A 24,155-nucleotide genomic window follows, 5' to 3' on the forward strand; every position below is an offset into this window, starting at 1 on the left:
GCTGGTCTACACTACCTGCAGGATTTGGGTTCTTGGTTTCATTTAGGGTATAGATCTCAAGGGAAGTGTGAGGTCCAGCCATGTCCACATGGTGCCCTTAGGTTGGTGCACACGAGGATTGGTCGGAGCTCAAGATGAATGGAAAGCACGTGGTCCCTCTCACGGAAGAACCAACACCTATTGTCTCCTCCCATAGAAGACGATATGGTCTGATGGTTAATTAAATGCGCTGCTGGTTCTGACATAAAATCCGGATTTGATTCCAAGCGCTTCTCTTCTTAGCTGTGACATTATGGGAAAGTCGTTGTTCTTCTGAATCTGTTTTCTCGTGGATGAAATTAGTTTCACCGAGGATGGTGGTGAGGACGGATTATGATCTCGTATGTGAAAGGCTTGATTCTGAGCTTGGTACCAAGTGTCTAAGTGTCAGTGTTATGAGGGGAGGGAAAGGTGGTGAGGTTTAGAGGTCACTAGCCTGGGTTGGAACCTTGCCTCTGTCCGTGACCTGCTAGTTTTTATTTATTTATTTATTTATTTATTTATTTAAAAAAAAATTTTTTTTTTCAACGTTTTTATTTTATTTTTGGGACAGAGAGAGACAGAGCATGAACGGGGGAGGGGCAGAGAGAGAGGGAGACACAGAATCGGAAACAGGCTCCAGGCTCCGAGCCATCAGCCCAGAGCCCGACGCGGGGCTCGAACTCACGGACCGCGAGATCGTGACCTGGCTGAAGTCGGACGCTTAACCGACTGCGCCACCCAGGCGCCCCCGTGACCTGCTAGTTTTATGGCTATAAATGGAGCTTCAGTCTTCCATTTTGTCAGAGCCAGTGGGAATATTAGCGATAATGTACATGAATGGCCTGGCTGAGATGCGTTCTCCTGTAGCAGATGTGAGCGGCTCTCACGCCAGGCTCCTTCACGTGGGAAGATGTTAGTTTCCTACAGCTACGTAACTGAGCTACAGATTCAGTGACTTCAAACAACATGTATGTATTTATTTATAAGAAATTTATTGTCAAATTGGTTTGCATACAACTCCCAGTGCTCATCTCAACAGGTACCCTCCTCAATTCCCATCACCCACTTTCCCCTCCCTCTCACCACCCCCATCAACCCTCAGTTTATTCTCAGTTTTTAAGAGTCTCATGGTTTGCCTCCTTCCCTCTCTGTAACTTTTTTTTTCCCCTTCCCCTCCCCCATGGTGTTCTGTCAAGTTTCTCAGGATCCACCTAAGAGTGAAAACATATGGTATCTTTCTCTGTAGGACTTATTTCACTTAGCATAACCCTCTCCAGTTCCATCCATGTTGCTACAAAAGGCCAGATTTCATTCTTTCTCATTGCCAAGTAGTATTCCATTGTGTAAAACCACAATTTCTTCATCCATTCGTCAGTTGATGGACATTTAGGCTCTTTCCATAATTTGGCTATTGTTGAAAGTGCTGCTATAAACATTGGGGTACAAGTGCCCCTATGCATCAGCACTCCCGTATCCCCGGGGTAAATTCCCAGCAGTGCTATTGCTGGGTCATAGGGTAATTGTATTTTTAACTTTTTGAGGAACCTCCACACTGTTTTCCAGAGTGGCTGCACCAGTTTGCATTCCCACCAACAGGGCAAGAGGGTTCCCGCTTCTCCACATCCTCTCCAGCATCTATAGTTTCCTGATTTGTCCATTTTAGCCACTCAGACCGTTCTGGAGGGCAGAAGCCCGAAATAGTTTTACTGGGGTAACCCCAAGGTGTCTTCAGGGCTTCTGGAAGCTCCGAGAGGAGAATCTGTCTTCTTGTCCTTTTTGTCTTCTAGTGGCCACCATATTCCTTGGCCTGTGGCCCCACCCTCCTGTCTTCATGCCCTCATGAAGTACATCATGCCCATCTCTGTTCTGTCACTGTGTTACCTTCTTTCATCAAGAGGAAGTGACTACTTTGGGACCGTGCACGCTGGTCTCCCTGTCTTAGGGCCCCAACTCAATCACATCTGCAAAGTCCTTTCCTGTCACATAAGATAACATGTTCATCGATTTTGGGCATTAGGATGTGAGAGGCACACACGCATATGCATCTACCACGGGAGGTTAGACCGTCAAATGTTGGACTGCTTTTCTGCCGATTTCTTCTCCTGGCATAGAAGCGATTATTTCTCTATACTTTGATGTGGGGAGAGGTGGGAGGTGGGGTGACTATACCCAAAGCAGTGGTTCTCAAACGTGGCCCTTGGATCAGCAGTGTCAATACCACTTGGGAACTGGTGGGAAATGCAGATTTTCAGCCCCACCTTAGACCTCCAGAATCAGAAACTCAGGGATGGGATTTAACAGCAATCTGTACCTTAACAAGCCTTGCCTTGCGATCCTGTCTTTATTCTACATTTTGATTTTGCGTTTGTCGTGAAACTTTTTGCATTCATTCTGCTCTCTAGTAAAAAATACTGCACAGGGGCTTCTGGTGGCTCAGTCGATTAAGCATCTGACTCTTGGTTTCCGTTCAGGTGTTGACCTCACCGTTCGTGGGGCTCTGCACGGACAGTTGGGATTCTCTCTCTCTCCCTCTCTCTTTGGCCCTTCCTGCTCGTGCTCTCTTTCCCTCCCTCTCTAAATAAATAAACAAACATTTTTAAACATATTGCAGTAAGATATATAATTTGTTCTGATTCCTTCATGTCCGCACCTGAGGTGAGTGTCTCACTTGCCCCACCCTGGTTCTGGCCCTAGAGAAATCTCACGTCAAGACCTGGTTCCTCATAGGAGGTCTGGGTACCCTGTAACAGAGGCACTTCCCGGGGTGATCGGAGATGTATTTTGTGAAGCAGTGATGTCAGAACTGAAAGCTGAGGTCCAGAAGGAGCCGACTCGGTGAGGAAGGGGGAGGGACATTTCAGGCAGAGAGCAGCAGGTGCAAAAGCTAGATGTGTGGAGGGGGTATAACATGTAGGAGGTACCGGAAAGACCACTGTGCCACGTGACTCCCTTGACAAATATTTACTAAGCTCCCAGGGCTCTTAATAGTCCAGAATTCAACCCCCGGACTGCATTGAAAGAGCCCGAGAGGCAAATAGAACAACGGTTCTGTCTCAGCTTGTCTGTGTGGCGTTGGTAAGTGTGCCCCAGGCGGTCTTCCTCCCAGAAACAGTATTTGGCACCCGGCAAATAAGGCAGGGAAAGTACAAAAGGCCGTGTCTCATAAAAGATGCATTTAGCACAGGTTTCTATTTCAGAGCTAATAGCATTAGCTGTTATGTAGAAAGTAAGAGAACACAATTACCCTGTTTTAATAACAAGGTTGGCAGCACGGCTCTAATCCCGGAGGAGCCTTGCCTTACGTTTTGAATGTTCTCCAGCTATTGCGTTCTTAGTCCCAAGCCAGCTTGTAGCCCTTACGTCCCAGTTTGCCTGGAATGGTCCTGGTTTATGCCTGACATACCAGTATAGTTGCTAACAGCATCCCCTCCAGTGCTCCAGTTTGGGCAATAAAAGACACCATCACTGTAGTGATACAGATCTGAGAAAGCTAAGCCCGACTTGATGGTGCAGTTCCTTAGGGAAATCCCCACTAGGAAAAAAAAAAACATCCACCAAATCTCAGGTTGCCCATTTGTCCATTATGTTTGAGGGTCTGTCCATGCCGGGGACTGTTCTAAACATGCGGCAAAAAGACATCGTAGGAAGGGGTATTGGAATTTGTATCGTACTCAGGAGAAAGCGTAAGTGGAATGAGCAGAGTGAAGACAGCGCTAAGATAAAGTAGTGTTTGCTTTTGTTTAATAGCTCACTTCTCAAATGTTCAGCTTTTCTTTTTTTTTTCCAGTAACAGTGGTTGGGGGATAGAAAACTTATTCTCCCAACTCAGTGTTTAATTATTTTTTTAAAAATTACAACAGTACAACTTTATTCTAGACAATGTAAAGGAAAAATGGAACTACCCTGGGTTGTCCTGTTGCTAAGTTTGATGTGTATCCACCCGGACCTTCTAAAGTGACTTTTATTGAAGTAAACAACAGCACAGAGTCCTATGTTCCTATGTTGAGAGAGTTCCTATGTTGAGAGAACATTGCAAGTGCCCTGAGATCCTCCCAATGAGCCTCTTTCCCTCTTCCCTAAAGATGATCAGTGTCCTGACCCCTCACACCAATGATTATATGAAGTTCCTCAAGACGGACGAATTGGATTCATCCATGAATTTTGTGTCTGGCTTTCCCTTTCAACCTGGAGAGTCTCCCATGTTGCATGTCTTTTGTTCACTTACATTTCCTGAGTGTATGGAATACACACATCTCTCTTGCACTGCTGTGGGTCAGAATTTGGGTTGTTTGCTGTTTGGGACTGTTACGAGTGATGGATGCTTCTTTGAACACTGGCGATATGCCGCATGCGTCCTGTTAGGTGTCTTCCTAGGAGTAGAGTTTCTAGGCCAGAGAGCGGGTGGGAAGGTCAACTTTAATCAGACAGTTTTCCAAAACGTTTGCACAGTCCTTGCACACGCTTCCACCAATGGGGTGTGAGAGTTCCTGCCGCTCTATACCTTTGCCAACACTTGGAATTGTCTATCTTAAGTTTTGGCTATTCTGGTGGATATGTGTTAGTTATTTCATTGTGGTTTCAATTTGCCTTTCCCCTTTGAAATACCCTCTTTTGTGAAGTGCTTTTGTCTGTGTTGTAATTGAGTTCTTTGTCCTAATGAATTGAGGGAGATCTTTCTGTAATGAGAGTAGCAATCTTTTCTTGGCTATACGTGGTGCACATTTCGTCATGTGTCACTATTATAGTGGAAAGACAAGCCACAGAATTCGTTCAGTTCTTGGCTTTGATCTCTTAATTATCAATCTTTTCCTTAATGGCTAATGCTTTTTGTGTCTTATTTAAGAAGCCATTGGGCAATAAATGATAGTCTTTATTATCATCAAGAAGTTTTGTTTTAATTTCCCATTGGAATCTGTGATCCATCTAATAATTGATTTTTGAGTATGGTGTGAGGTTGGGGTCAAATTTTAGTTTAGTTTTACACCCCCCCCCCCCATATGGTTTTCCAGTTGAGCACCACTGTGCATCTCTATTGCTTTATCATTATGAGTCACCTTCTGGACCAAGCACAAGTGGCTCGGTCCATTTGTGTCCTTGGACCGATATCATACTCTCTTAATTACCGAAGCTTGACAATCTGGATAACCTGGCAGAGCAGGTCTTCTCATTTTTTGGTGGTCTTCAAGAGATTTTGTTCTTTTGCCTTTCCAATTACATTTTAGAATCATTTTGTCAATTTTCACAGAAAATCTGTTCAAATTTCGGTAAGATTAAATCTTAGATCAATATGGGGAGAACTGAAACTTTTACAACATTGAATTACTGAGTCCATGCCTAATGGTGCATTTCTTCATTTGTTTTGGTTTGTTTACTTTCTCTCCATCTTTCAGAGTTTTCTGTAGAGGGGTCTGTCGTCTTTTTCAGTAGATATAGTCCTGGTTATTTGATATATTTCAATGCTATTATATTTAAAAATTTATATTTTCTGTTTCATATAGAGAAATATAATTTCTGTTTTATATATACTTTATATCTTACAACCTTGCTGAATTTATGCTAATAATTATCTGTAGACTCTTCTTTTTGGATTTCCTACAACCATCATGTCGTGCAAATAGGGACAGTTTTATTTTTTTTTACTTCAAACTTCTAATTTCATTTTTTTTTTAACTTGTAGTATAATGATGAATAGAAGTGATGATAGTGGTGATTTTAGGGGGAAGCTTTCAATATTTTACCATTATGAATTATGTTTTTCTATAGGGTTCTTTTTTTTTTCATTTCTTTTTTCTTTTTTTATTGTAGTTGAATATGTTGCCTTTTCATTTATTTGGCTATTTCTGTCCCTATCCTGGCTGGGAGGAGACAGGTTAGATTTTTTTTTCAGTGGGCTTTATTTTTTAGAGCAGTTTTAGGTTCACAGAAAAATTGAGAGGAAGATACAGATATTTTCCATATTCCCTGTGGCCCCCCACATGTATGGCCTCCCCCATTATCAATATCCATTATCAGAGTAGTGTGTTTGTTACAATCTATAAACCTCCGTTGACACGTCATTATATCCAAGTCCATAGGTACATTAAAGTTCATTCTTGGTGTTGCACATTCTGTGGGTTTAGACAACTTTATAATGGTATTATCCATCATTACAGTGCCATACAGGGTCTTTTCATTGCCCTAAAAACCCTCTATGCTCTGCCTACTCATCCCTCTCTCTATGGGCTTTTTAATATGTATTCTTTATAGCTAAAGGAAGTTTCTTTTTATTTCTTTTGACATTTCTCTGAAACATGAATTAAAGTCTGGCATAGGGGCAATTTTTGTAGTGTTCTACATTTAAAAAAGGTATATTTGGTAGCTGTTGATCACATTATATATGCACATTGGTCAATATGTTACGTCCCATTTTTCAATATTTTCTGCTCTTTGTTTAGTTTTTCTATTTTTCACTTTTCCATATAGTTTATCCATTTTTTTGTCTCCTGTTTTGAGGTTTCTAGAACTGATCATTTTGTTATTAGGAAGGATATCTGTGGTGTCTAAAGCTGTTTGTTTCTTTTTTCTTTTCTTTTTTCCCTGTCTGATAGTGACAGAAATAGACCAGCTTTCTTTTAAGTTCTCTCTTCTCTCCTGACATGTTTTGGAGTGCTTATTTTTATATTCATTTCCCCCCTCTATACTCTTTTCCTATACTTTCAGTGGTTACACTGGAGATCATAACATGCATTCTTGTCTTATCATGGTCTAACACTAATGCTCCTATATTTTCATGGACAATGCAAAGATCTTAGAACATTCTCATTCCATTTACCCCCCTCTCAATTTTCAAGCTATTTTGGTCTTGTATTTTATTTCTATATGTACTTTAAATACAGTTAAGTACCTTATGATATGTTAATAGACAATAAGTTAATCTTAACCATTAATAATTATAAGTGTATGATTATATATTAATATTCCATGTTCACATTGATTTCTATCTAATTTATATTTAGCTACAACTAGCCTTCACTTCTCTTTGTTCTTTCCTACAGCCCCAAGCTCTCATCTGGGGTGATTTTTCTTCTCCCTGAAGAAACTCCCTTTAGTGTATTTAAAAAAAATTTTTTTAATGCTTATTTGTTTTTGAGACAATGTAAGAGACAGAGTGCAAGCAGCGGAGGGGCAGACAGAGGGAGACACGGAATCCGAAGCGGGCTCCAGGCTCTGAGCTGTCAGCCCAGAGCCCGACACACGGCTCGAACTCACGAACCCGTGAGATCATGACCTGAGCGAAAGTCAGCCACTTAACCGACTGAGCCACTCAGGTGCCCCTCCCTTTAGTGTATTTTTGACTGGGTCTCCTATGAGTTTTCCTTGATTTGTTTAGTCTGAAGATGCCTTTAGTTACTCTTCATTCTTGAAGGATCGTTTCAGTGGGTGTAGAATTCTACTGTCTCATTCTGTCCTCTCTCTCTTTTTTTTTTCCATCTTGTTTCTCTGTGCTGCATTCAGACTTTGTTCTGTTTTTCCAGCTCGGGAATTCTTTCTACCTATGTCTAATAACCAATTTTGCTGCTTACTTTTTCAATTAGGTAACTTTTTATACTTTCCATTTCGCTGCCAAAATTCTCTACATTCTTCTGTTTCCTTTATCGTATTTTTTAAAGTAGGCTTCCTGCCCAGTGTGGTGCCCAACACAGGTCTTGAACTCATAATCCTGAGATCAAGACCTGATCTGAGATCAAGAGTCAGATGCTTAACTGACTGAGTTGCCCAGGCACCCCTGTTTCCTTGATCATCTTGTGCAAACTTATAGTCTGTATCTGAGACTCGAGTTATCTGGATTACCTGTGGTTGTCTTTCCATTGACTCTCTTGCATTTTGATCATGTTGTCTTTGTTATGTCTGGTTATTTTTTCTCAAGCCTACAGAAAAGCAAAAATAGTACAAAGAATTTTTCCCTCACATGTCATTTGAGAGTATGTATGTCGTAGACATGATGCTCCATCACTCCCAAACATTGTAGGGTACATTTCCTATACATCAGGGACAATTCACCTATTCAACCACAGTGTAATCATCACACAGAATCAACTCCAATCCATTATTACGATATAATGAATGGTACTCCTTTCAAGTTTTATGGGAACAATTCTGGATCACATTTGGTTGTCCTGCCTCTTTAGTTGCTTTTGATCTGGAATACTTTTTAGATTTTTCTTAACTTTTATGACCTCGCTACTTTTGAAGATTACAGAACAGTTATTTTGTAGGATGTTCCTCAGTTTGGGCTTCTCTGATCTCCTCATGATTAGATTCGTGTAATAGATCTTTGTTAGGGATATTGCAGAAGTCATGCTGAGTTTGTCTTATTGTACCCTATTCACTGGGGCATGATTTTGAATTGTTCTTTTACTAATGGAGTTAGCTTGGGTCACTTGAGTAGGATAGTGTCTTAATCAGGTTTCACTGTAAAGTCATTCCCTTTTCTCTTTGCAATTAGTAAATGTTTTATAGGGACATAGTTTGAGACATTAAGTCTACTGTTCCTCATCAAACTTTCATCTATGGTTTTGACATTCATTGATGTTTCTTGTCTGATGTATCACTTTGAATGGCAGTCAAATGACAATTTTCCAGTTACATTATTTACAGTGTATAAAGAGCTGTAATCTATGTATGTATGTATTACATACTCATCCATCTATCTATCCATATGGAAACATAGATTTCTATTTAATGAGTTAAATACATTATTATCATTTTTTATGCTCAAATTATCCTTGACTTGGTCAGTGGGACCCTCTTTAAACTGGTTTGTGTGTGTTGTTGGGAATATCTCCATCCATCTTTGAGCATTTTCATACTTCCTGGCCAAACAAGACATCAAGCTCTTGTGTTTTCCTTGTCTCAGCCTTAGAACCAACCAGGTCTGGTTCCTTTTAGGGAAGAATGGTATATAGAACCTATGAGATGTCATTGCTGTTGGGGCGTCATTGCCTCCAGGCACTTCCAGGGGGCAGAATTAGGGAATATAGAGTCTATATACTGACATACTGTATATACACACACACACACGTCTAAATCTGTATTCATTTATTTGGGTATATACTTACATATTAGATAATATAGATATATATGTTTGTAGTTATTTATATGTGGTATATATATTATATAGAGAGGTTGAAATCATGAGTTCATACCCATACTTATAATTCCTATTTAACACCATAAATTTCATTCTAAGTTTTCCCTTTTCTCTAACGGACCTGTCTTATTATCTTCAATATGTTTACCTATTTGCTTAATCTCCCCTGCCCAGTGTAACCAGTCTCCTTTTGCTGGTGCTGCTCCATATGGATACCTTCCTCACCTTTCCTGGGTTCTGACTCAGCATTGGGCCCCACCACTGACCCCTCAGGCATGGATTTTTGTCTGTCTTCTCATCTCTTTTGGATTGAATTCCATAATTCAGAGAGGAAGGAAGGAAGGAAGGAAGGAAGGAAGGAAGGAAGGAAGGAAGGAGATAACTGGTTATTTTTGATTCAGTGCTGGAAAGTATATATGAAATTATAGAAATAATTTAAGCCCTAGGATTGATGAGATTTAATTTAAGACCTATTACTCCAGAGAAAAATTACATTTACTTCTACAGGTTTTGTTGTGACAGAATAGAAGGCGAGTGGCCTAGATTTACTGATCAGTGACTTCTCTAGTGAAAGAAAGCCTTACTCTTTCCAAATGAGTCTGTTTAGAAATTTAATTAAGCTCCTTTGAGCCAAGTACTATTTTTGCCTTTGTTGCCTTTAAGTTTGCTGCGATAACTTAGTACCCAGTACTGCATCAAGACATGATTGTATAACAAGTATTCTATGATTCGATTCATGTGAAAGACTGCAATAGGGACATTTATAGAGACAGAATGATTCCTGACTGCTTAGGTTGAAGGGGGATGGGTGTTTAGGGGGTGGTGGCTAAAGCGTCTGGGTTTCTTTTGGAGGTGATGAAAATGTTCAACATTGTGCTGATGTAAATATTTGTGCATATACTAAAATCCACTAAATTGTACACTTAATTTTTTATTTTTATGTTATTTATTTTGAGAGAGAGCACAGGAGGGGAGAGGCGGAGAGAGGAGAGAGAGACAGAGAGAGAGAGAAAGAGAAAGACAGGCTGTGGACTGTCAGTGCAGAGCCCAATGCAGGGCTCAATCTCATGAGCTGTGAGATCATGACCTAAGCTGAAATCAAGAGTGGGACGCTCAACCGACTGAGCCACCCAGGCGCCCCTAAATCGTACACTTTAAATGGGTAAATTGTATGGCATTTGAATTATATGCCGGTAAAACTGTTGAACACTTCGTAAAAGTAAAGACCTATTTCATGTCTTGCTGGGACCCTTGAGTCAATATGGAAACCTTTGTGGACTGTGTTTCAGCAGCAGGACTTTCCAGCGAAGTGCGTAACAGGTAGTCACAAAGCAGAGAACCAGTAGAACCGTTCCTGTTGAGGATCCTATTAATGGCTGTATAATCTTGGGCAGAGCACCTGAATTTCCCCTAAGCCCAGGTTTCCTCATCCAGGAAGGGGCATGTTAGTATCTGTTACTCAATCAGGACGTCCATGGAACTCCTAGCATGGCTCATGGTATGTAACAGCCTCTGCTGAGGGGGCTTTTGCTACGAGACACGAAGCTTCATGAAACAAGTTGCTCTGAGCCCGGGGTCCCTTTTTCCCAGATTGCTCTCCCCTTTGCTTCTGCTCGTCTACGATGCCCGGCTGTGGTACTCTGTTCTGGGAACTGTGGGTGATAACAGCTGATGGGTTGAGCCCGATCAGTCAGAGAATTGGTTCTTAACTCCTCTGGGGAGTATGAGCCTCAGCAAAGTCAAGGGAGCCCTCGGAGGCAGGTCAGTTTAAAGTCTGAAAAGGTACCAGGGGAGATTTTAAAAATGTAGATATGACCATTGATTTGAAGTAGAGCGAGGTTTTATCTTTCCTAATCTAAAGAGCCCTAAGTGGCCTTGAGAGCCTTTTCAGTATAACACGGCATGTAAACTAGCATTGCCCAAATGACTTACTTGTGTAGCCCCTCCCCCCAGCCCAGTCTTCTTCTACTGATGCAAAGCCCACCTCTGTTCTCAGATCCAGCTGACATACTCCTTCCCTTAATTAAAGGTTTCCCTAAAGGTCATAACCCTCACCTATATTGGAATTGGGAAGACCTTTCATGATCCACAATTCACACTGTGGTGTTTTTCCTCTTCTTACAAGTTAATTGTTCTGTGTATTTAACATGTCCAATCAGATTATGTGTCGTCTCTCCCACCCTTTCCTCGTTCCTCGCCTCCACCACCTTCCATGCCCCACCTCTGCTCCGTCTGCCTGTGATTAGCATCGTGTCAGGTATCAACTAGATAATTAATAAATGATCTTTAGTAGCACAGATGTAACAAAAGCCCTGTAAGTCAGTAGATGTTTCCTTGAGTGTGATTTTCGTTAGACCTTTGTCTTTGGAGGTGTTTTTAATACCTGACCACATCTCTAGGAGAAATCGGTTTATGCTGTAAATGAATGCAGACCAGATTTGGTATATCAGGAAGGCACGTATTGCACATGAGAGGGTAGGCTCAACAACAGCAGACCTGACGCGTGTTGAAACACTTGGAATCTGGGCTTTTAAAAATGTTGGTCACCGACTCTACAATGTTGCCCACGGATGGCACAGTACGGGGGGACTGGAAGAACAGGAGACAGCTCAGGAACAGATCCGTCGGTATGGGTACTTGATAGGTGGTAATAGTGGGGTCACAGTGGGGAAAGGATGGGTTGGGAAGAGACGGTTTTGGGAAAGCTGGTTCACAGTCTTAAGGAAACCAGATCTGGACCTTACCCTATACTAGGTGTAAAAGTAGGCTCCAGTTAGATAAGGCTTGCACGTGAAAGGTGAAACTATAAAGGAGGCTGACTTTGCCGCCTTAGGGAAGGGTGTTTTAAGCAAGACCCTCGAAACAGGCTGCAAGTCAGAAGAAGCAACGGACCAGACCACATTAAAATGAAACATTTCTAGTCTAGAAAAGACACCAGGCACGAAGGTGTCAGTGAGGAGATATTGGCAAGGTCCAAAGCAAAATCTCGCAAAGTCAAGGAAATCAACAAGAAAGAAAAGAGAGATGACTGGAAAGGTGGGTAGAGGCTACGAACAGGAAATGGGGCACCTGACTCTACCGTGGTCTTTTCCTGAAGAGGCAGCTGCAGTGTTAATGGACTTTCCAAGGAGGGCTCAATTGCCTCGTACTTGAGGAAAGGCAAATCAGAACGATGACTTGTATGGCTTTTTATACCTGTTGGATTGCTCAGCTTTCTAATTTTTGCCAAAATTACTGGTAAAGATGTGAGTAAGTTGGAACCGCGTGCATCCCTGGTGAGGGCGCGAACCAGCACAGCCATTTTGGAGTGGTTCTTGGCAGCATTTAATGAAATCAAATTTGCATATATTTCCGAATCATCCCACCCCCGGGTATGTAGCCGGGGAAATTCTTGTACATGGCTCCCGGTTGATGCCACTTATCCTGGTGTAATTACGAGGTGCTTCCCTTCATTCACGGCGTCCCGACTTGGGTGACATACTGATGACTGACCATTAGGTGGCATCATTACTGTGTTTACCGTCCCCGGGGGCGCAGGAGGCAACTCAGGTGCCTGGCGCCCAGAGAGCCCAGTGGTAGGTTTAGTATATGGAACACTGTGGAGCGGGGGGGGGGGCAGCAGTGGGCTGGGTGTGCAGAGAAGGGAGGAGAACCCATGGTTTTCCAAACAAAAGACATCTGCGGGTTGAATTACTGTATGAAGGTTTACCTTGGATTTTTTTTAAGTTTATTTATTTGTTTTGAGAGAGGGAGGGAGGGAGATGGGCAGAGAGTGAGGGGGAGAGAGAGACTGATGCAGGGCTCAGAGCCCAACGCAGGGCTCAAATTCATGAACCATGAGATCATGACCTAAGCCAAAATCAGGAGTCCGATGCTGAACCAACTGAGCCACCCAGGTGCCCCATTCTTTTAAAGTTTTTTCTTTTTTCTTTTTTTTTTGGGAGGGGGCACCTGGGTGGCTCAGTTGGTTAAGGGTCTGACTTCAGCTCAGGTCATAATCTCATGGTTCATGGGCTCAAGCCCCACATTGGGCTCTGTGCTGACAGCTCAGAACCTGGAGCCTGCTTCAGATTCTGTGTCTCCTTCTCTCTCTGTCCCTCCCTGCTCATGCTCCGTCTCTCTTTCTCTCTCAAAAATAAATGAACATTAAAAAAAAAAAAGTTTCTTTTAAAGTTTCTTTTTTTGGATTTTTTTTTAAAGACAAGGAGCACCTGGGTGGCTCAGTCAGTTAAGCGTCCGACTCTGGCTCAGGTCATGATCTTGCCGTTCGTGAGTTCGAGCCCCACACCTGTTTCAGATTCTGTGTCCCTGTCTCTCTCTGCCCCTCCCCTGCTTGTGCTGTCTTTCTCTCTCTCTCTCTCTCTCTCTCTCTCTCAAAAGTAAACATTTACAAATTTTTTGAAAAAAAGACAATACATTTAGAGCAGTTTTGGTTTCACAACAGAATTAAGAGGAAGGTGCAGAGATTTCCCATAGACCCTCCTCGTGCCCTGCCTGCCCCCTAATCAACACCCCCCACCAGAGTGGGACTCTTGTTTCAGCTGATGAACCCACACTGATACGTGGTCGTCACCCAAAGTCTGTGGTTGGTCTGTGTTAGGCTTTACTCTCGCTGTTGTACACTCTATGGGTTTAGACAAACGTGTAATGACACGTATCCTTCCTTATAGTGTCATAGAGATCGTTCACCACCCTGAAGATTCCTGGTGTTCCTCCTCTTCATGCCTCCTCCCCACAACCTACCTTGGGTTCTCTGTTAGTGGCAGCACAGTCGTTCATCGGTAGGATGCATTAAAACTTATGGAGCCACCAAGACGTGGGAACCCAGTCCGCCTCCCATCCTGCGTGGGGTTTTCCGCAGCTCTCAAAAAGTCTGGTCTTCTCCTTGATTGTCTGAGACCTCGGTGGTCAGAGGGAATGGTCTCTGATGTCCCGTAACCCCATGCCTTGGAGAAGAACCTCTGTGTGCAAGGGAACGAATACTCCGTTGTTCAAGCTACCTCGGAGCGTGAACGTGAAGTAGACCTCGTGTAACTCTTGGGCGATTTTCCAGGCTTCCTCTGCCTTGCCTTGACCATCCCACACGACCCTCTGAACATCCCTGGGCTGGCAGAGAGCCTGAATGGAAAGCGCTTCTGTTTAAGAGCCTTTTTGGCCCACAAATAAGTTGGAACTTTACCCTCTGTATCTTAAATACGGAATAGGCAAAGAGCCAAAGTCGTCCCGGGGAAACAGACATGGGGGCTGCTGTGCTGCGTGTCGTGTTCTCTGTCCTGGTGGCTGTGGTACCAGGGTCCCACCAGCACTGCAGCCAGCTCCCGCCCAAGAGTATCCAAAATGCTGGCTGGAGAGGGTGCGGTGTCTTTCCTTCTCTCTCTCTCTCTCTCTCTCTCTCTCTCTCTCTCTCTCTCTCAGTCTCTCAAGTTAGCACCTTTGTGATCAGCAGATGGGATATCAAAATAAAGACCTAGCACACACTGCCACAGCTGTTGTAATCATGTGAAAGGTATTTCTCCTTCCTCTCCCCCCTTCCCAGAGACACTGTCCCTTTGGGGGGGGGGAGCAGGTGGATTGTTCTGTGCCCAGAATAGCACCCGGACAGACCGTCCCCGTGTCACCCATGGGGGACGTGTGGCATTTGCCCCCTCGTCTCTTCTTGGTCTTTGGGTTTGTCGTGGTGGCATTCTCCTCTCCCGCAGGCTGGCACTTCCTGGGCTGCGGGCATGAAGAGGTTACAGCAGCCAGGAGCCTGCTGGGCTGAGTTAGCACTTCCCTCTGCATCCAGAATATCTCCAAGTACCGTCCCTTTTGCATCACGGAAAAGGGGTGGTGGTGCGGGGGGGAGGGGGAGGCCGGGGGGGGGGCCCTGCAGCTGCAGGTCGGAGCAGGGGCTCTTTAACCGCGTCTCGTTCTCCTCCTCACAGCCCTGCCAGGAGGGGGACGCGGGCGTGAAGGATGAGCCAGGGACGCCGCGCTCCAGAGCCGCAGAGTGCCCGCGCTGCGCCCGCCCGCCGCGCTCTCCCCGCCTGCATCCGGCCGCCCAGGGGCGCGGGGACCCTGCCGGCCACCGGCTGCGGGGCCTCGCCTGCGGGAGAGGAGGGCCGGTGAGGCCAGCTCTCCGGGGGGGGGGGGGGCGCCTGAGCAGCCTCGCCCCCTGCCCTGCCCCCCTGGCAGGAGACCCGAGGAGGCAGCGCTTTTCCTGCAGCCGCCGGGCACTTGCTGGGGCCTGAGCTCTCCAGCCGGCCAGCCGGCGGCCACCAGGGAGCAGCCGCGAGGACTCCGGGGACTCCGCATCCCAGTCATCCCTCCCGGACGAGAGGAAAGGACTCCTGTTGGGTGAAACTTAGATTTCCCTGTGCGTCTGACCCGGCTAGGCTAGCGTGCACCATCTGCCAAGCCATAGAGGGTTTCATTTTTCACCAGCCTGGTGTTTGAGAAAACCCGCAAGGAGTGAGTGGTGAGAGGAAGAAGCGTTATAAACTTCGGGAGCGGGGACGTTTTCTTGGAAGTGACGGGGAGCCTCGGACCTACGGTTCCCGGGGCCGGTGGCGGCGGCGTCCTTGGCCTGGACGCTCTGAAGGGTCCGGCCGCTGCCGCGTGACCAACACCGAAGACCCCGGAAACGCCATGGATTCCACGCTGGCACCAGCCGGTTCCGCCACGGGCCCGGTCACCTTCTCCCACGTCTTCGGTCAGCAGTGCCAGCTTATGGAAGCAGGTAGGAGGGGTGTCGTGTGGGGAGAGGGGCGCCGTCCGGGAGCCCCAGCGGTGGAGGCCCGTGCGTCCGTGCCTGCTTGCGCTTCTCCCTTTGCCTGGCACGTTCACTTTAAAGTTTTGAGGACACGCCAGCAGACTGAATGTGCCACTCAGGCATGGTGAGCAAGGGCCCCCATTTGTCTTGTCACCTCTTTCCTCTTGTGGCCACCTGGAGGGTGAGGGAGAGCACGTCGGGGTACGGGATCTGATGACGCGGTGGCTGTGGTTATCTCTCGGGGGGTGGGTGCCGGTCCTAGACTGTCCGTCCATCTGTCAGCTGGCCTCTCTCTGCTGCTGAGGTCGGTGTGCGAGCCGAGCCTCCTCAGTCAGTGTTGAGTAACTTGGGTGCTCCTGAGGGTCTGTCCTGCAGCCTCTCCCGGCCCTTGTCTCTGCTGCGGGGAGAGCTCGCTGCCCTTTGCTCCTGACTTTGTCTTCCAAAGGCTCACGTTTTGTACAGAAGGGAAACTTGCTGTGGGCCGCAGCCTTCCTGTCTGCCAGCCATCTTGCTCGGATGTGCATTTGGTCACAGAGAAAACCAGGTGAAGGTGCTTGGCCTGCTGCAAACGGTCACGGGGCTGGAGCCCACAGACCGGTGCTCGATGGGTGCTTACGATTCTGCTGGAGTCACCCAGGATTCTGGGTGGCTTCATCTTGGCCTGGTTCCCTGCTTTCTGGGTTCATTCCTGTCGGGAGAAGGACTGCGTGTTCCCCAGAGGTTCTGTGGGTGTCCGAGTGTTCATTGTGCATCTTGGCCGTGAGTCTGGAAGACCACGAGAAGAGCACTGTATTAGGAGTCTGGGGGCCTGTGTCCATGCTGATGCTTTCACGGGGTGGTGGCAGACCCCTCCCCTTTTCCTGGGCCACCCGTCTGTCCAGACCTTCAATTCTGGGGGCTCAGAAGACCCCGCTCACTGGAGAAAATAAACGACCTGGTTTCCAAGGGTGCTGTGTGTCTGCGCGAGGTGGCAGCTCATGGAGCGGGCGAGCGAGGGCTCTGGAGCCAGACTGCCAGGTGTCCCAGCTTCACCCGTTACCGGCTGTGTGACCTCAGGCAGGTTACTTGGCTTCTCTGTCTCAGTTTCCTCATCAGTAAACTTTTTTTTTTTTTTTTTAAAGTTTATTTGTTTCTTTTGAGAGAGAGAGCGAGCAAGCCAGGGGTGGGGCAGAGAGGGAGAGAGAGAATCTCAAGCAGGCTCCGCACGACCGGCACAGAGCCCGATGCAGGGCTCAGTCTCACAAACGGCGAGATCGTGACCTGAGCTGAAACCAAGAGTCAGAGGCTTAATCGACGGAGCCACCCAGGCACCCCCAGTTTCCTCATATGTAAAATGGGCACTGCTAGACAAACTCACGTGGTCATCGCGAAGTTTAAGTCGGTGCACGGAAAGCCTTAGAACTGCCTGGCGCCCGGCCGGCACGGTGAGTGGCAAGTGTTTATTAATGTGTCTAGAGGATGTGGGGAGGGCTGGGCACACATCCTTCCACGCCCCAGTGAAGGCATCCCTGATTGCAGAGAGTAGGATGGCTGCCTTCGGTTCTAGGAGATCGAAGCGTCCAACCCCCTCCTCTCCACAGGCAGTGTGACCCTGGTTTGTCCGGAAAGTTGAGAATCTCCCACTTGATGTATCTGTGGATTATTCGATCTGCAGTGGTTTACAGGTGCCTTTACTTCCACATAAGAACCAGGGCTTGGGAGCTTGCCCGGACCAAGGTTTCACACCCCTTTCTACTGCTCTGAAGTTAACTGTGGGAAGGCAGATCGGATTTCTACGGTGCCTCGGTGCTGTCCCCTGTGGCTTTATTCTCTAAGCTTTTAGAGACACCCAGGCCTAAATCAGGCTGTGAGATCCTCTGTCTCCTTTAAAAAAAAAAAAAAAACCCAAAAAACAAAACCAAAACTGTTTCTGTCAAGAAAGCAATGCAGCAGGGGCGCCTGGGTGGCTCAGTCGGTTAAGCATCTGACCTCGGCTCAGGTCATGATCTCGCAGTCCGTGAGTTCGAGCCCCGAGTCGGGCTCTGTGCTGACAGCTCGGAGCCTGGAGCCTGCTTCGGATTCTGTGTCTCCCTCTCTCTCTGCCCCTTCCCGACTCATGCTCGTGTTCCCACAAGCTCTCTCTCTCTCAAAAATAAACATTAAAAAAAGGGGGGGGGGGCGCCTGGGTGGCTCAACTGGTTAAGCATCCGACTTCGGCTCAGGTCATGATCTCATGGTTCATGGGTTCGAGTCCCACACTGGGCTCTGTGCTGACAGCTCAGAGCCTGGAGCCTGCTTCGGATTCTGTGTCTCCCTCTCTCTCTCTGCCCCTCCCCTGCTCATGCTGTCTCTCAAAAAACAAATAAATGTAAAAAAAAAGAAAGCAATGCAACCTAGACTAATAATGACCAGCAGTCTCAAGGGAGAATGCTCTGCCTGGAGAAAGGCAAAGAGGAATAAGAACCAAAAAAGTTAAGTCAAAAGAGCTCAGTCAATGAAGAGGTGAAAGGGGTTGAGAGAAAATGTAGACCCCTCTCCAGCCAGCCATTGGTAGTTCAGCTGGCATCACAAATGAGATCTTCAGCCTGGGAGAAATGATTGTGCAGCTTCCAGGGGCCTCCCGCCCTATTCGTTGCATCTGCTCCCCGGGGGTAGTGCAGCCATCAGTCACACGTCCTCACTGAGCACCTACTATGTGCTTTCTCTCCGTACGGCTTCAAGAACTACAGAATCTGGAGAGTAGGTCAAAAGGAAATGATCTTGCAAGGAGATGATGATCTACTTGGTAAATGTAAAGCCTACTGAGGAAAAGAGAATTATACAGGAGGTGGCTTTTTCACGATTCCATTTTTTTTTTTTTTTCAACGTTTCTTTATTTTTGGGACAGAGAGAGACAGAGCATGAACGGGGGAGGGGCAGAGAGAGAGGGAGACACAGAATCGGAAACAGGCTCCAGGCTCCGAGCCATCAGCCCAGAGCCCGACGCGGGGCTCGAACTCACGGACCGCGAGATCGTGACCTGGCTGAAGTCGGACGCTTAACCGACTGCGCCACCCAGGCGCCCCAGGATTCCATTTTTGAATAACGGTTCCTCCATGTCTCACCTAAACTCTCTTACTTAATTTTCAAAACTCCTAACCAATTTCCGCAGGCAAGGGAAACACTCAGGTTGCCTGCCGTGCCCACATTCATCCCACTAGGAAGGGGCTGAAGGGGAAGGTGAACCCTGGTCAGATGCCCAAGCCTGTGCCTTTAACTGCTAAAGCATGTGGTCCCCAGGGCTAACTTGGCTTAATCTTTCGGGTCTGTAAGTATCCCATGACTTAGGAGAAGTTGATTCCTCATAGATGGAGTAGTCAGGGATGTTTAGTGGGGTGGAGATAGGGGGGAAGGGGCATAGAGGGACCCATCGGATTTAGGGGGCAGCGAGAATGCAGCTGGCCATGGGTGGGGCCACTGAGAACTCTGACCCAGTTAGTGGTGGTGGGATTGTGAAGGGTCTGGTGGGGCCATGGAAAGAGCATGGAGTTCTTTCTCATTTAGTCCCAATTCAGCTTTTTTTTTTGCATTGGCTGTTTGCTGGTGGCGTGAACTTGATGAACCCCCAAACCCTAGACCAGGAGTTGGCAAACTATGGCCCTGGAGCCAAATGTGGTCCACCAGTTGCTTTTGTAAATAAAGTTTTATTGGTACACATCTGCATCCATTCACGTGCATTTTATCGGTGGCTGCTTTTGTGCTACAACAGTAGAGTTGAGCAGCTGTTACTAAGATGTTGTGGCCCAGAAAGCCGGAAATATCTACTCTCTTGCCCTTTGCAGAAAATAAAGCGTGCTGATCCCTGCCCTAGACCAACATATGTAGCACAGAATGGGGCTAGACAGAGTGGGACCGTGTGGGGCGGTGTGGGAGCGCTCACACGATGCTTCCGTGCCGAACCTTTATGCTACATGGTACCTTGGTTTTCTTATTTCCTCCTCCGGCACCCCACACTGCTTCACCATGCACAGTAGGCGTTGCTTTAGGCAGGAACTATTTAGAGCAGGTCTCACAGCTCTAGTAAGACTGGTTTCCGCTGTGTTCCCAGATCTGCAGCCCCTGTGCTGGGCTAGATGGTGCCTGTCTCCTCTTTATGGCCACCCGGCAGGTAGACGGTACTTTTTCTATTTAACGGGTGAGTTTAGGTGTTGGCCGACTTGGGACTTAAACCCTGGTCAGCCCGCCCCCAAAGCCTGTGTTCAAAAAGGGCGATCCTGCGGCTTCTGCAGAGGGTTTTTTGTTTTGTTTTGCATTTTTTAAGGATGTGGAGAGAATGGCGTCCTGGCTCTTTCTTTAGCTCTGATGGTGTCGTTCACCCTCGTCCCCCTCCAGGGTCCTCCACCCGTTTTGGGATGCCTCGCCCTACGAAGCTAGTTCTCTTGGGTTTCTAACCCCCAGCCCAAATTTCTCCCCTTTCCTTTGGGCCCTGCTTGTAGCCCGAACGGGACGGAGGGACGTCGGCCCGGCCAGGCAGACGTGACTGATGGAGGCCGTTGTTTGTTCTTCAGTGCTCCTGCCTGATTTCCGTCAGTGGGGAGCTTAAGGCCACTCTCCCAGGCAGGCAGGCCACTGGGGAGCTCACAGCATTCCGCGTCACTGGTTTCTGGCTGTCTCCAGCACCTGACAGAGGATTTGGGGAGGGGGCGTGGAGTCCAGATTCAAGCCGGTGCTGTGTTGGTCTCAGGGTAGCTGAGTAACTCCACCTGCCCGTCTCCTCCTCGCCCCCACAGCGTCGGATGGGGGAGACCCTCTGACCTGGTGTTTGACCGGGTCTCCGCTGCCGGCTCTCGACTGACCCCCGGGCCCGATGGTCTGCAGACCATGGCTCCCGGAGGCTTGGTCTCTGGTACCGGGCTCTGACTCGCCAAGCTGCCCCCGTGTCATTCTGGTCCCTTTTCCAACCTGTCTGACTTGGGTGGAAAGCATTTCTGCGGGGCTGCTTTCCTTGACCAGAATGACTGAAGTCATTCTGTCCAGTGTATCCCGCTGACGTTGCCTGAATCCAGGCCCAGCTCAAGGGGGAGGGTGGCAGAGAGGAGGGAGCAGGAAGGCGGACGGACGTTCGCACCTGGACTGCCACTGCTCTGCATCACTCCTGGGTTGCCGCTCAGAAGCCACCCACTAGCTCCCCATTGGCACCACTAATTAAGGGCCAGTTCCTGCTCTGTGCCACACAGAATCTCAAATGTATGCAAGTCACGTCTGTCTGTCTGTCTGTCTCATAAGTGAGGCCGAAGCCCGGAGCCAAGGTCCAGTCATCTTTTGGCTTTATTACCTCGTTCCTTCCGAAGGCCCCCTGTCCTGCCTGTTGGACAATATAGGGGTTTATCTGGACGTGTTTGGAAGCCGCTTGCCGTATTTAGAACCGGGAAAGGAGAGAACCAGGAGCTGGGCCATCCGCCGTGAGCTGAGCACACCGGGTCCTTTGCAGAAGGAAAGCAGATGAAGAAGAGCAGAGGAAAGAGCCCTTTTCCCCGCATTGCCATCTGTGGGAGGGGGGACCCGGTTTTAAGGTTTCCCCAAGAGATGGCTGTCTCGGAGCTGTTCCTCGTCTGGCTGTCTCTGAGGTGGGAACGCATGTTTGGACGTCCTAGACGAGGAATACTTATAGTGACGGCTGACAACGAGGTGCTTCTTCTGGGATGGTCACTATGCTAAGTGCTTGCACCTTACCGTATTTCCTCCCCGTCGCATCCTTGGAAGGTTACTAAAATCACCCCCATTTTACAGACGAGGAAACTGAGGCCCGTAAAAGGAAGTATTGCTCCTAACTAGCCAGCGGTTGGGCCAGGCTTCAAGTTCAAGCCATCTGCATCCAAAGTCTGTACTTGTTCCTGTTCTTCTGTCCAGACTCTGTCGAATTCCTCAGCTCCTCAGGGATTCGTCTCCGGACGTATGAACGTCTGTGCCAGCAAATGACTGTTTGCGGAACGAACACGAACTCTGCAGTGATAAGAGTTACCGAGGACAACGTCCACCTCCAGGAGTTTGTAGCTTAAAGGGGCTCTAACCCACATCTCGTGTTTCCACAGTTATGCACAGTGTGTTGTGATTCCCGTCCCTTGGTGCCTTCAGATTCAGCCCTGGGGGGTCTCCAGGTCACGATGTATCATCTTAGCTGTCTCCCAGTCCTCTAAACCTCCTGCGGTGTTGGGAACATTGTAGCCGTTATCAGTGCGACAGTGGCTCAGTGGCGTGTCTGCCTTGACAGAGCTGTTCACCCCGTGGCACGATCGCCGTCAATCTCAAGAGAAGCTGTTAGCACAGTAGGGTGGCGTGAGTGGGAGCTGGCAAAGCAGACTTGTGTTTACGTTCGTTCTCTCTCTCTCTGTTTAAAGTTTATTTACTTAGAGAGTGAGAGAGCATGAGTGGATAAAGGACAGAGAGAAAGGGGGGGAGAGGGAACCCCAAGCAGGCTCTGCACTGTCAGCACAGAGCCCGAGGCGGGGTTTCAAACTCACACACTGTGAGATCGTGACCTGAGTCGAGATCAGGGATCAGTCAGGGCCACCCAGGCGCCCCTCATTCTCTTTCTCTTTCTGACTAATGCTTCAGAGCCCTCAGGTCAGCTTGTGGGATCAGGGCAGTGGTCCTTTGAGCTGATCAGAGGGAGTACGCTTGACTCCAGGCTCTTAAAGGGAAAGGAGCCTACTTGCTGGTGTGAAGGACAACGTGGCAGCCACAGCTGCCCCCTTCAGCATCTCCCATCCTCAGCCCCAGGGAGGGTCTCTCAGCATCCTGGTGACCTCCTGAGGATGCAGCTACTGTCAGTGACACCCCCTGTCCCATACCTTGACCTCAGCGAGTTCCCACCAGTGGTGTTTGTTTGAGGGGAAGGTGACAGGGACAAGTTGGATCCTTGTGACGGTGGATATAAGCAGCGTGTGCAGGAGTCCTGACTTGCGAGCAGCGCAGCCTTCCCACGGGTCCTACGTTAGAAGCCGCAGCTGGTCTCTCGTTGACTTCTTTTTCCGGAGACCTGTTTGTCAGAGGCAGGGCCATGTGGTTATTAGGATGGACTTGAGAACTCAACTGCTTAGGTTCAAACCCCAGTTCTGCTGATCACTAGCTGTGTGACCTTGGACAAGTAGCTTAACCTCTCTGTGCCACAGACTCCTCATCTGTAAAATGGAAATCGTAGTTTGCTTCCTTCACAGGGTTGTGGTGAGTCTGACAATGAGTTAATAGGAGTGAAATGCTCATCACAGTGCCTGCCACAGAATGCATTATGTATATGAACATTTGTAGTCTGTTTTAGTTAGTTCGGGCAGCTATAACAGAATATCGTAGACTGATGCCTTAAACAAAAACATGTACTTTTCACAGTTCTGGAGGCTGGGTAGTCTGTGATGAGGGCCCACTGCCTGGTTTGCAGATGGCTGCCTTCTCGTCCTAACTCCCATGGGGGGGGGGAGCAGAGAGAGAAGTTCTCGTCTCTCTCTCTTTTAAAATTTTTTTTAAAAATTGTAATGTTTTTAAAATTTATTTTTTGAGACAGAGACAGAGAACAAGCAGGGAAGAGAGAAAGAGAGAGGGGACACAGGATGTGAAACAGGCTCCAGGCTCTGAGATGTCAGCACAGAGCCCGACACAGGGCTCGAACCCACCAAGGCGAGATCGTGACCTGAGCCGAAGTCGGATGCTCAACCTGCTGAGCCCCCCATGTGCCCCTCGTGTCTCTTCTTCTGATGACCCTCATCCCACGTGAGGGCTCCCCCCTCACGACCTCAGCACCTCCCATAGGCCCCACCTCCAAATACCATCACAGTGGGGATTAGGATTCCAACATGTGAATTTTGGGAGGACATTCAGTTCATAACACTGTCGTTATTACTGTTCCTTTTTAGCACATCATCGCTATCTTGCCTAGCCAGACAGAGTTTAGTAACACCAGGAATTAAGGCATTCCTTGTGGTCTTGTGTTTCTGACCAGTAAAAAGTTGCAACTTTTCTCCTTTGGCTAATCATTGTGGTTAAAAAAAAAAAAAAAAAAATTCCCCACCTTCAACATTGGTTATTCTCTTGATCCCCAAGGCCAGGAATCACACCAGATCTGTGAGAATTCCTATCCGCTAATCACAAAAGGGTGTTTAAAGAAGGTCCTCATTGGACCCAGCTTACCCAGGACAGGCCTAGCTCATGTCTGTCTTCCAGTGTAATTAGTATAGCACCTCATTCATTCTCAAGCATGTCCTCCTTTACATGATACATTAGATGGTCAGCCTTAATAAGGGG

At 47.5% G+C, this 24,155-nt stretch overlaps 1 protein-coding gene across 1 annotated transcript in view; it reads left to right on the plus strand.

The window, feature by feature from the left end:
* Nucleotides 1-15,393: 15,393 nt before the first annotated feature.
* LOC116738288 overlaps nucleotides 15,394-24,155 on the plus strand; it is a 618,526-nt gene continuing 609,764 nt past the window's right edge. Inside the window, exon 1 of the mRNA XM_032594571.1 lies at nucleotides 15,394-15,869. Within this exon, the coding sequence (XP_032450462.1) occupies nucleotides 15,779-15,869 (91 nt within the window). The 5' untranslated portion in view covers nucleotides 15,394-15,778. The remainder of the gene's footprint in view (nucleotides 15,870-24,155) is intronic.

This window comes from Lynx canadensis, chromosome C1 (genome assembly GCF_007474595.2).
Source record: "Lynx canadensis isolate LIC74 chromosome C1, mLynCan4.pri.v2, whole genome shotgun sequence".
Taxonomy (NCBI): domain Eukaryota; kingdom Metazoa; phylum Chordata; class Mammalia; order Carnivora; family Felidae; genus Lynx; species Lynx canadensis.